Source organism: Rissa tridactyla, chromosome 12, assembly GCF_028500815.1.
Source record: "Rissa tridactyla isolate bRisTri1 chromosome 12, bRisTri1.patW.cur.20221130, whole genome shotgun sequence".
NCBI lineage: Eukaryota > Metazoa > Chordata > Aves > Charadriiformes > Laridae > Rissa > Rissa tridactyla.
The window spans coordinates 13,968,046-13,980,682 of record NC_071477.1 but is presented as its reverse complement, the minus strand read 5'-3'; the positions used below and the strand labels follow the sequence as shown (position 1 = coordinate 13,980,682).

General features: G+C 38.3%; 1 protein-coding gene across 1 annotated transcript in view; it reads left to right on the top strand.

The window, feature by feature from the left end:
- PTPRT (protein tyrosine phosphatase receptor type T) overlaps positions 1 to 12,637 on the top strand; it is a 462,729-nt gene that overhangs the window by 126,143 nt on the left and 323,949 nt on the right. The window contains exon 2 of the mRNA XM_054218837.1: positions 359 to 484. Coding sequence (XP_054074812.1) covers positions 359 to 484 — 126 coding nt within the window. The remainder of the gene's footprint in view (positions 1 to 358; positions 485 to 12,637) is intronic.

Genomic DNA, 12,637 nt, shown 5'->3' with positions numbered 1-12,637 from the left:
GGAGTTTTATGTAATTAAGCATCACTTACTGGGATCCAAACGCAAATATTCCTGCATGTGCGCATCATGTGCAATTGTCCTTGAAAAGGTAAAGACAAGAGGTTGAAATAAAGGGAACTGATCTAGTAAACGGTAGCGTGGAGCAAAGAAAAAACAGGCTTCCAAAAGATACAAAGAGTGGAAAGTTAAAATACATTTTCTGGATAACTTCTCTGCTGCCCAAAATCTAATATGTGGGAAATTAATTTTATTTTTCCTTTTACCTTTGTACTTGGGCACAAAATATTAAAGTAAATGACCTACCATGAAGAGATCTAAATAATTAATACAGGAACTTACTCATTTTTCTTGTTTTTAGGTGGTTGTTCGTTTGATGAGCACTACAGTAACTGTGGTTATAGCGTGGCCTTGGGAACCAATGGATTTACCTGGGAGCAGATCAATACCTGGGAAAAGCCAACAATGGATCCTGCTGTCCCAACTGGTAAGTAAGAAGCCTCAGCAGCAGGGTGGGGGGTATCGTTCTTTGAGAAAATCAGCTGTTAGTTGTATATGGGTGTGTATTGGGTCTGGGTATCCACAACAATGGGGTAGGATTTTATTCAATGATAAAAAGATTATTTTAAACACAAAAGTCATCTGGCAACCGAATTAATAAGCGCGAGATGGATTTTTGCAACATTTACCATTTGATATCCTTGCTGAATCCTTTTACGCTTCTTATTCCTATTTTATTCTTTATTCCTGCATTTAACAGAGAGAAGATGTTTCAGTATAATGTTCTAAGGTTTGGCCAGCTTTTTGCACATTTCGGGATCAGAGAGCTGTCTTATTTTGGGAGATGCATGTTTGAGAGGCCAGAAGAAATAAAGTTTTGTAATGTCTGGGAATATTGGACCTTCTAATTACTATTTACCTCTTAACTGACGGCTTTTAGTTCTCATTCTAAGACAGACAAGAAAATTCCGAAGGAATTAACTGTAGTAGCTAGTGCTTGCTTAGGCTGGGATTTCAGCCGGTAAAATTTTCCTGTGCAAGAAAAATTTTTCAGTGAAGTGAGTTAGCAGAATATCAGATATGCTAACATATATTGAGAACATCCAATAATAGCATAGTCTTCCATGTGATACTTGGAATATCCTCAGAAGAGCTCACCGTATTGGTAATTTCCAATAGTTTTGTTTCTTATTGCAAGAACATTATATTGTATATGGGTGTATATGGGAATAAGTTCTCTAGCTATTATAAAGTGTTGTGGAATGCTTTGTTCACATTGGAAAAAAAACCACCTTGTTTTAAGAAAGCACACAAAAATTTTTTAAAAATCACAGGTTATCTGTGTTCCTTGCCACCTCAGACAGCGGTGCAAGTCCCGTTAAAGCTGTGGACACAACAGCAAACATACCTGATCAGCCAGTTAAGACTTTGATTTCAGTCCTAAAAAAGAAGTATTTGTTCTGGTGTATTGCACTCTGAGAAGCATGAGTTACATGGCAGAACCAGAATATAATGTTGTTCAAGAGGTATTCTTAGGCCTTTAATTACTGGAGGAAGAGACTTGTAATTGCTGGCTGCCTGTTAAGGATCCGTGTAGAGCTGATAGAACAATAGCTCCCTGCCATAGACATTGATAGCCCAGTCTTCATCCCTGTATGCTCCTTGTCAGTAGAAAACAAGCACACAAGATACCAACCTAGCTGTGGTTGCTCTGTCATCAAAGGTTGGTTAAGTTGTTTTGTTGGTTTTTTTTTTTTTTATTTATTTACAGCTTAGATAGGAATTTGTTAGGAATGGGATTTGGCTATGACGTCCCCAGAGTAGTTAATTGTGAAAGCTGTAGTTTTCTGGTCTTGTCTGTGAGAATGTATTACATCACTCTGGATGTTGTTGTTTTTAATGATGGCAATTTTATCTCTATAGTTTCTCTGCTTCTACCCTGTTGTGACCTATTCCCTGTCCCTGGTAAAGACCTAGTAAGAGAGAGACATGACAGATTTTTGAATTAACTGATCCCAGTGTGATCTGAAGGAATAGGAATATACACAGTTTTGATGCAATTTGGAAAGTAAGGAATAAATGGGAGGGCTTACGGGGCTTGGACTGGATGAGTTCAATACTTTGTCAGTATCTTCCTGGCCTCCATATGAAGGTGTGTTGTCATCTGGTGTACACTGCAACCCTGCAGAAATCCATAGACAAACAACAGTCTGGAATGGCATGGTAAAGCAAATAAATAAACAAGGCCCAAAATTACAACGTAATTTTTAACAAGGCTTTCAGAATTATCTTTTCTGAAACTAAATAAATACAGATAGGTGTATGTTTTGTCCCTTAGTACATTATTCCATGATATCTAGTAGCACTAATAAACATATAAAGACGTTAGAGCATCTGCAAATTTAATAAAGGGTTAGACATCAAATAAGAAATGTAGAAAGCTTTAATGTAGAAAGATGCAAAGGTAAAGCAGACTTGGAAGGTACTGGTAAAGAAATATTATCTAAAGAGACTTTAATGAGCATAAGGGGAAATGACTCAGTTCCTCATGTTACTAATTGATGTCTTAGGACTATTCCCACAGAACAGTAGGCAAAATCAGTAGGTAGAAAAAGATTGACCACAGCAAATGTGTACAGAAGGCTCTAGTAACAAAAACATGTTTTCAAGAGCTGTCCAAATAATGCTAACCTTGAAGTAAATTACAGTGGTCAATTAGACTGCCCCAAGCTAGCAGAGACGTTAGAGCTATTATTGATAGTCTGTATTGCTGGGTAGAATCATAATGCATGTTGTTTGTATTGGTTACTCATTGAAAATCTGTTTTATGAGAATAGATATTTACTTAAGATTCATCTAGTGGCAAAGCCAGTTGAATAAACTGATGAACAGCAAGTTCCACTCCTACAAGCAGGGACATCTTTAAAACCAGAGTACAAGAACATTGGTGATGGTGACTGGCTTTCCATTCCATATAATTTCTCTGCAGCAGCTGAAAGCAGCAGGGTGTAAATCTACTGAGCTACGGGGCATGAGAGGTGGTAACAAAAAGGTGTTTGTGGAATAAGCATCTTCTGGTGGCCAGCTGTGGCCAGGAAAGCTCCTTAGCACCAGGAGTGACGACAAGACTGCCAGAATGCGTAGGGTTCTGAGAACACAAGCAATAATGCAAATTCTCTTCATCAGGACGATATTTTAGACACTACCTTATTTTTGTAGCTGGAAATAGATTAAAATACTATATTGTGGAAATGGTAAAAACAAAAAGCTAGCAGGTATTAGGTTGGTTCAGTGATACTAAGTAAATCTGCAGCACAGCCTGCTGGGAGGCATTGGCAGAAAGCATGGCCTGCCCCCACCCTGGCCAGCCAGCCTACATTAACATTGCTGTCAGAGCTATTTTCTTCGGTAAAATAGAAGCCTTCGGTATCGGCTTTCATAAGTAGCAGCAGGTCCCTTTGAATTCAACCAAGCCACAGAATTCTGTCCTCCTGAATACTAATGATAATATCTAGCACTTTTTACAGTACTTTTCATCGTTAGATCTTAGAGTGCTCTTCAAAGGAGGTCAGTACCATGAATGAGGGCCTGAGTCTATAGTGCTGTGTAATTCTCTGCTGACACATTGCTGCAAAGGTCTCTGCCCAGGGATGACTTTCTAGTCTTTATTTTTCAAATTAAAATGTCAAAAAAAAAAAAAAAAAAAAAAGGGGGCGGGGCCACAATTGTTAGCAATGTAGAAGTTTGTAGGCAATTTTTTTTACTGCATTGCTAGCAAATAAACTGTTTTCCATGAATTCTATGATTAATTCCTTAGGGCTGGAAACAATGTTAATTGGGGGATTAAGAACCAGATGTTTGTTGTTCTGAATAAATGTTTCAAAAACGTGAAAGAAATGAATTGTAGGTATCCAATTCCCAGACTTTGGTGGGACTCTCATTCCGCCTCATTGCATAATAGCAGGAGTGATTATAACAAAATATTCTTTAACAGATGGGTGTTTACTTAAGCCTGAATACCCTCAGTGATGAGTATTCTGCAGCCTTTGGGCTGCTTGTTCCACTCTGAGTTATAAAGATTCTCAGTCCTTTATTTTCCTTTTTATGGCTTCATTATTTTTTGTTCCATCTTTGACTAGGGACAATAATCAGTTGTTCCTCTTTTTTATAACCTCTTCTATATAGTTGCATGCAGTTAAGTCTTTTTTTTGCAGGACTAAACATGACCTAATCCTTTTAACTTTTCTTAATTCACTGTCTCATTTCCTTCCCTCTGCCCTATGCCTTCAATCATTGCTTTCTTATCTTTTTCGGGTATTTGCCTAAAGCTGCGTTACCAAGCAGGGATTCAGTATTCTGCATGAAAGTGCTGGAGGGGCACAAGACTTTAATTCTGTTATACAAGTCCGAAGTACAGCAAGTAGTTTGCTTCTGCTTCTCTTTATTTCCATCTCGTAGTTTTCGTTACTCTTTTTCTGTAAATATTCAGTCGTTGTGTGCCAGTATTAGATGATGTGAGATGGACATGGCCCTTTATTTTGCGTTGGATCACAGAAGTTATTTCCTTGGGGGTACAGTAGGGCCTGAGCTTTTCTATGTTTTTGAGGCAGATACTTGGTTAGTACAACAAGGAAATGTGTTGTGCTTAAACTATCCAGACAGAAGTACTGGCCTTATTTTTCATGTTACAACATTGCAGCATTCCAAGGACAATAGACCTGCCTGCTCTTGCAGCAGTTGCAAAAATAATTTAATAATGAAAGTATTTAACACTTACATGTTCAGAGTATTTTACCATCATTTCCTAATTAACTCCAATGGAGACTTAACCAGGGCTGACTAGACTGAAGTAATTACTTTAATTGTATTAAATATGATTCTACTCTGAATACAAAGCCATCGTGCCACGTGCCTTTCTACAGCAACATTCCTTGGTGTTAGATTTACTGTTAATCTCAAATTTGCTTTTCTGAAGTTTCCCTCTTCCAAGTTAGCAGATGAGCAATTAGCACAGAGGCTGAAGATCTGGCCCCATCTGCCTGACTGCTCACTTCCCGTCATGTATGTAAATTGGCACTTAGTGTAACTGCCACTTTACTTTCTGTATGTGTGTGTTATATATGCATAGATATGTATCTGTATGCATGCTCCATATCACTGCTGTTTCTTGCTGAATTGCTTTCTAAGAAGACATCCTATTTGCCTAGGAAACAGAAATTTAGATACTATGAATTTAGGGATGAGCAAAATGCTTGTAACGAATTACAGTATTTAGGTATATAGAGTTGGAGTTGCAATGCTTGTATGTTATGTAGCAAGTGCAAATTGCCTCCCTTATTCCACAGAATCCACAAATTTTCTGCAAGAGAAGCAGGACCTGTTATCCACCGAAGGTGTTTTTGTGGTAGAAACAGATACATTTTTCTAAGAGCCCATCTTCCTTTCGATGTCTAACTCATGACTTGGAAGATGCAAAACAGTTGTGGAAAAAGCCACTGTTATGTAGTTTTATGGATTTTGTGTGTGTATTACTGTAAAGCTTAAGAAGTGGCAGACAACTAGTGTTGCACCAGTTGCACGTACTTTCTTTGTGCTTCTGCTGTTTACAGTTGAGCTGAAGGATTTGAACTGTTTCATGGTGCTTCGGTAGACTATGGCAGGTTAGTACCAAATGGCTGCTAACTACACCACTAGTGTTCATGGCAGTTGCAGCACTGTCAAGTCTGGTACCCCCTTCAGAGATCTAGTTGCTCTATAATCTTCTCTCGTGAACTTGGAGGAGGAGTCTGTACTGAATCCTCTTAATGGTGGACATTTTGAGATAATAATTAGCAAGGTTAAGGCACAAATGTGTTCTGAGTGCTTTCTTATGTCAGTCTGCATGGCCCAATAAAGTGAATGCAGCTCAAGAGCCGTTTAGTGTGTGCAACTCGCTACTTCCCTTGAATGCACTGCACCACCTCACTGAGAGTTTGTAGCAGAATTTTTCTGTTCTCTTGCAGCAGACATAAGGGATGTCTCCTTTATGTCTCCTCCCACATGTAATTGGGTGCGTTCTTTTGTTCCAGTAACTGGAGGGCTCTCTGAGCTTCTCACTGGAAGAACAGAAGGGTTATCATCATTAGTGTTGCTTCGTGAACTACTCATTTAGCGGATGAGCATCATAGACATGATGTATATATGAATACCAGATGGCTAAATTCTTCTTGGACTCGACTGAGCTGAGTGAAGTTAGTCTAATAGGACAAATGCTTTCCTATGTCACCTTCCTGTTTTTGTTGAGTAGGACTATGGAGTTACAGCATGAATGAATAATTAAGAACTAGCTTTCCTTGAGGAAGGTGATAACCGTCTATCTGTGCCCTCATTGAAGACGGGCAGGATCCTTTAATTTTGTTCAGGAGATTACTGATTTGAAGCGTTAACCTCTACAAAGAAGAGAGAACCTCTGTGCATAGGTCAGACATTTGTCTTTTTTCCTTCAGGCTAGAATGAATGCCAACAGGAGTTGGACTCGACGTTTATAAATTTGAAAGGTGATGTGATACAATTTTTCTGTGAGTGTATTAATTCTTGCTTACAAGAAAATACACAAACAAACTTGTTAAAGGAATAAATTAAAATTCAACTGTGTACATGATGAATCATGATCAAGTTTTGTCTGAGAGGGGAGAAAGAAATTTGGCTCAGCTGTCTGTATATCATTTTTCTCCAAAAAATATTTTTTGCAGGGGAAATTACTAAGAATGACTCAAATATGCTTCTCCTCACTCTTTCACTTCCATACAAGTAAATACATTAGTCTGGGGATAAGTAATGAACTCAAAGTCATTTCTTAGCTTTTAATGTCTAAGCAGAAAGGGATCTCTGGAAACTTTCCCCAGAGCATTTTTATTTTGCTGTTTACTATACAGCTTCATGTCTCTCTTTTGGGGTTCTTTTTTATAGCTGCAGTTGTAAATTGTTCCTCCCCATTTCCAGAACTTCATCCCTATTTTACATAAACCTGAGTTTTGGGGGTTGATTGCTTAGTTTCCTGTATTTATTTTAGTTGGGTATGCATGAGAATGTTGAGACTATAGGGAAAGTGTGCTATTTTTGCCCATGCATGAATATAGCTTTAGCAGGAATGTAACCTTCCAAGCAACCAGAGGGAACTTTTTCTGCACTATGGCCTTTAATTGCTCTATCTTACTCTGTCCAGTAAAGCCCCCAAAAGCCATTACTAGAACTGACCGTAATGCCTGCTCAAAGCCCAGCATTAGGATTTAGATGTCCCTCAGAGGAATGTATTGTCACTAATATCTCATACAAAGCCTGGGTTGTCAGTAACTAAATTATACCTGCCTTAGTGTGTAATTTTGCTTCTTCAGGCAGGGAAAGCCAGCAATGAAGACCACAAGCAATTGCTGCTTTTGGACAGAACTGATTTCAGTAAGGTAACAACTTAAAGGAATTAGGCTTAAGAGTGATTCTTACCAAATATTTGCTTTCTATCTTATGTTGCTGTGTTCTAACATCAAGTAGAACCTTTCTTTTGTGATTAGGCATACTAGTTCCGGAGGGAACAGAAATAGTGAGGGAGGATTTGACCTAAGTATGTGTGAAATTTCAGACCTGTAAGTTAAGATCACACTTAAAAGCTAAGTAGTTAGCTAGCTATTCCATGATGTAAGATGCAAGAGTTGATTTAATTAAGAATATTTACCCCTCTGGAGGCCTTCTGCTGAAGGGAAGCTACATCTCAGTTCTTAATACTTTGTCATTCATATTGTAAATGTGAGATAGAATTTCTCCTTATATGCCACTGAGAGAGGTTAGCGGAAGCATACTTCCACTTAGATGTAGATGGTACTTTGGTACTGAAATCAAGCTTAGCAAGGACGTGTAGACTTCTCTGAACATGAATGGTATAAAGAAATGTTATCAAAGGAATCCGAAAGAATGACTTCTAGGAAAGCCTTTTAATGACCCTGAAGGGATTGCTGTCTGTAGGGAATACATGTAGTTACTGCACCTTGATGTGTTAAAATGGTACATTTGAATTGTTGTCGGTCTATTTCAGATCCTCTTCTGTGAAAGCTGTCAGAAACAGAGCTGTTTGTGAATGTCGGGACCTTTCCATTATCACCATTAGTGAGACTATGACACCTTTAAAGCACTGCCATAACATCATTCAGCATCACTCTAGGAGGAAGGACAAGAAAGCCATTCATTGTCGTATGTGGTTTTCCTCCGTGGTTTCAGTACTGAAGCCTATTAATTTTTCTGAGCACCTGTTAGCTCTAGCGGGAACTGATGCCTTTCAGCATCCTAGCACAGTCTGCATTTTTTGTAATCTATTATTTTGAGCTCTATTAGGACATGCTGTCCAGATGCCAAGCGTGAGTTGAAACTGTTTTTTGTTTGAGAGCCAAGTTAGGGAATTGTATAGCCACACCAATGGAAAAACATTTCTCAATAAAAACTTTTAAAGCTTCTGGAGTTGGGGAATAGAAGGAAGAGAGGTTTCTTACAATAGATGAAATCTAGTTTAAATTCTGTTGAAATCAGTATGGTTGTACTGAAGCAAGAGTAGAATACAAAACAAGCTTTGATTAAAATCTTCTGTTTTAAATACTTATTTCTGTGGAAATTCTTTTTGTAGTAAGGGTCAGATTGGTCATTTAATGCCCCTTTGCTCATATTGGAAAATTCAGAGCAAGAAGAGAAGCATGCTTAAGGAAGAACAGGAGTAAACAAGGTGCATAGGTAGAATGAGGGATGGGGAAGGTCTTTTTGGCAAAGATGGAATACTAAAAATGATACATGTGAAACTAGTGGATATTAAGGAACAGAGGAAAAGCAGTGACTAAAGTAGGGAAAAAATGTTTCGGGAAGAATAGGTAGATTCGAGTGATATTGAAGGAATTGACAGGATTAGGGAATATTGTATGTCTAGCGAGAGCTTAAGGCATTTGTCACAGAACCTCCTCTCCATTGGGTATTTCTTCTTTATCCTGGAAGGTTGGTTAGCATACTAGAGATGGAAAAATCCAACCTGACAGAAGTTCCAAGAGAAGAATCACCAGAGAAATCCGCATGGGGCAGATGGACAAAGTCAAGATAGACCAGGTTTGAAACAAGGAAGGAAGGAGAAAGTTATGAATGAACAGACAAATGCTGACAGATAAGGATTTACAAAAGAAAATGCTGAGAAAATTGTAGGCAAATTACTCTTCAGAATTTATCCAAGAAAGCAACTGAGGCATTAAATAGGCATTCAGACTAGAGGCTGGGCAGAGTACAGAAAAGGCAAAAAGTGTAGTTAAGGCTGTTGCTCAGTCCCTCGTGCTTTAATAGCAGAGCCTTGCTAACTCTGTCCGTATGAATTTTCAGCTTTTTGCAGTTGCTTAACATAGTCAGAATTCTCCTGAAGTCCCTTAAATTCAGTGGAAACTGGGTATAATCTCCTACAGAGACTGTATGCTGCGGTGGATTGTCTGGCTAATGCGCTACTTTTTTTCCCATTTGTCTTGTTTTTCCCAGTGAACTCTTGTCTTTCTCCTTTCTTACTTTTTTCTTTTTTTACTTCTATCACAAAACCATCACGCCACTTAACAGACTCTTAGCATTTGAGTACAAAGCTATTGTACAGTATCTAAGATTCCAGTGTTATGAATTATTTAGCTAATGCTGTTTCTTTACCATAGGCCTGATTCAGCGTATAGTGAAATAAATCTTTCACTAGAAAAGTCTTTCTACCAACTTCAAAATAAACAGAATGGAGATTCATAATGAGCAGTGTACGTAGTCTCGATTTTCAAATATTTCCCTATTTAGTTAGCAGGATACATATTGTTTGGATGGAATGGTAATAACAACCCCTGTTCACTGGTTCCACTGAGAATTGTTGCTATTGGGAATTTGTGGGGGGGAAAAGAAGAGTTCATTTTTTATGCTTAGGAAATATTAGCATTCGCTATTTCCAGTGTTAGATATTTAGTACATGTGTAGTTTGGGACATGAAAAATACTGGCCTTAAATAAGTCTGTCTTCTGAAAGTCATTTATACAAGTGCAAAAGTAAGTTGATAGCAACAATATTCAGATATTCTCATGGGGAAAAATAACGTATGCATCTCCTGCCTAGGCAATCCAACCTCCTCCGTATCATTCACCTCTTTTAGACGGGAGTGGAAACTGTTGTGGTTGAATTCCTTTGAGATGAAAGTTGTAATATTACAAATTATCATTTGTTTTCAGTATTGACTAGAAAAAATAAATGCAATTATGTTTGAATGTTGAAAATTAAGGAAAATAAAGCAATTGTATGTGTTTGAGGATCTTTTCAAATGAAAAGCTGTATTCACTGAATTGTCATCGGCTGTTTTTCTTACTGTCATGTTTCCTGATGTGAACTCTCAATTGAATGAACAGCTGCAGTAAAAATGGCACTAGCCAAGTCACAGGGAATTCACAGGAAATTGAGACATTTCAGGCTGTAACACAAGCCCTTTTGGGCCCTCATTTACCTTGAGAAATACTTGACTTTTTATTAGTATAACATCTATAAATACAGAGAGGTGTCAAGCCCTTGTTTGCAGTACTTGCGTTTCACGCTTTGGGTAGGCCTCGTGGAAACAGAACAGAGACGCTTCACTGTCACCATAGAGAGGGTTTATATTTCTAGCTGTGGAAACAGTTTTTTCTTCTGGTATACTACTTCGGATTCATTTACAGTGCAGGCATGAAGGTAATATGAAGGAAATGTCAGTGTTGATCAGAAGGTTATTCTAAGGAAAGCGGAATAGGAAGCCTACAACACAGCTCAGGTGTCTTAAGAGCCTTCTTGCTTCATCTAATTCTTCTAAAACAAAACTGTACTTAACACTAAAGATCTGACCACTTCCCTTTGATGTTTGAAAAGACCATCTATTGTCAGGCATGGATGTTGGCTGAGTGAGGCTGTAATCTCAATGGGTGTTTTTACCCATCCTTCCCACTATGCCTGTGGCGCACACAGCAGCATAAGCTGTGTGTGGACACATGCTGAAAGAACAAACTTAGAGGCAGTAAGTGGCCTCCCATCTTCAAACCCACAAAGTAGCGGAGCTGGTTCTCTGATTAATTTTAAGATGCTTTAAAACAAATGTTTTATGTACTGAAAGTTTATGCAGCGTTTCCATTTTCTAATTTACTTCTATAGCACACATCTTTAATGCCCAAGTTAGTAACTCTAAGCAGTGTGATTAACATTTTTACAGGATAATTGTTACTGACACCTTCTCTTGAGTCAGTCTGCTCCATAAACTCAGGCTTAGCTACTCACCATTCAGATACCACATGAAAATATAAACTCTTCAAAAGTTGCCTTTCACTCAGTCCCTTTCTTGTTTTCTTGTTTTTCTTGTACGAGACTTTTTTGTATTTCCTTTTTCCCACAATACCATCTTCATTTTATAATCTGCTCCAGTTATAGTAGTGAAGATTGAGCTGTGAAGAATCTTGGCAATAAAACGCAAATCACCTTCTCCTTCACCTCCAGCCTAAGTAGGATATAATCAAGGTATTTAAAAAAAACCAAAACAAAAAAAAAAAAACCACAAAAAACCCAACCAAATCCCCCCCCCCCCAACAACAACAACCAAAAAACCCAACCCCAAACTGTGAACTAAATTAACTTCTTGCTAAATTTAATGCAGTCTAGGGTGACTGAGAGAAGATGTACCATGGGTATTGCTGTGCGTTCTCATGGCCAGTTTTACTACTCCATCTGTCCATAGCAGATAAATGTCTTTCCCCTTTTCAGTTTTATGGGTTTAAGTTGTTTAGCAGCATAGTTATGGGAATATTCAAAGGAGGAATCATAACCAGAAAAAAGTGTTTTAGCTTAGTTCTCATTAGCTGTTCATCTAGAACAGATTGCATAGGATGGTCTTCTGGAGTGTGTCTAATTGCTGCAGCATGGTAATTTAATGGGGACACATTTTTATAAGCTTGTTTAAGTGCATCTGTGCCAACTGACCTCGCAGCTTGGTGTGCAGCGATTCAGCTCTAGAAACCAGAGTTTAAATATAGGATTTCATTTGTGTGGCCCCCCCCTTTGAACTTCATTCACTGTTATGTATTTGTTTGATTTTTATATGGCATCTGGCATCGCTGTGATGTCTGAACTAAAACTCTTCACCCTCCATCCCATTTGCTATCCATAAATGTTTGTTGTTCTTCAGTCCAGCTTTCAAGTCCAAACAATCCTGTTCCCTACTTTTTTTACCATTTTTATGTTCTGAGCTTTTCTTCTCATACAACATTTGTGTTCCTTATCTTATTTTGCCTAGGAACTAAGCTTTCCTCTTTTACTCAGAAGTGTTTTTACATAGAAACAGACTAAGAAGCTTTGAAAACGGTTAGCTCCTGCAGCTCTTACCACGCTATTTCCATGTGTCTTTTCTCAAGACCTTGTGTCAATTTCCTTTTCTTGTTTGTTCCCTTCTTCTTTGGCCTCAGGATTCTCTGTCAGTCACAGCCTCAAGTCCAGTGAGCACAGATCTGTAAAACTGTTCCCTTCAGGCTGCCAGAAAAACAGGACTTGCATACTCTGTTGCAGCTCTGCTGAGTTGGTAGAGAAAGTATTCCTCAGCCTTGTAGCCTTTAAGTGA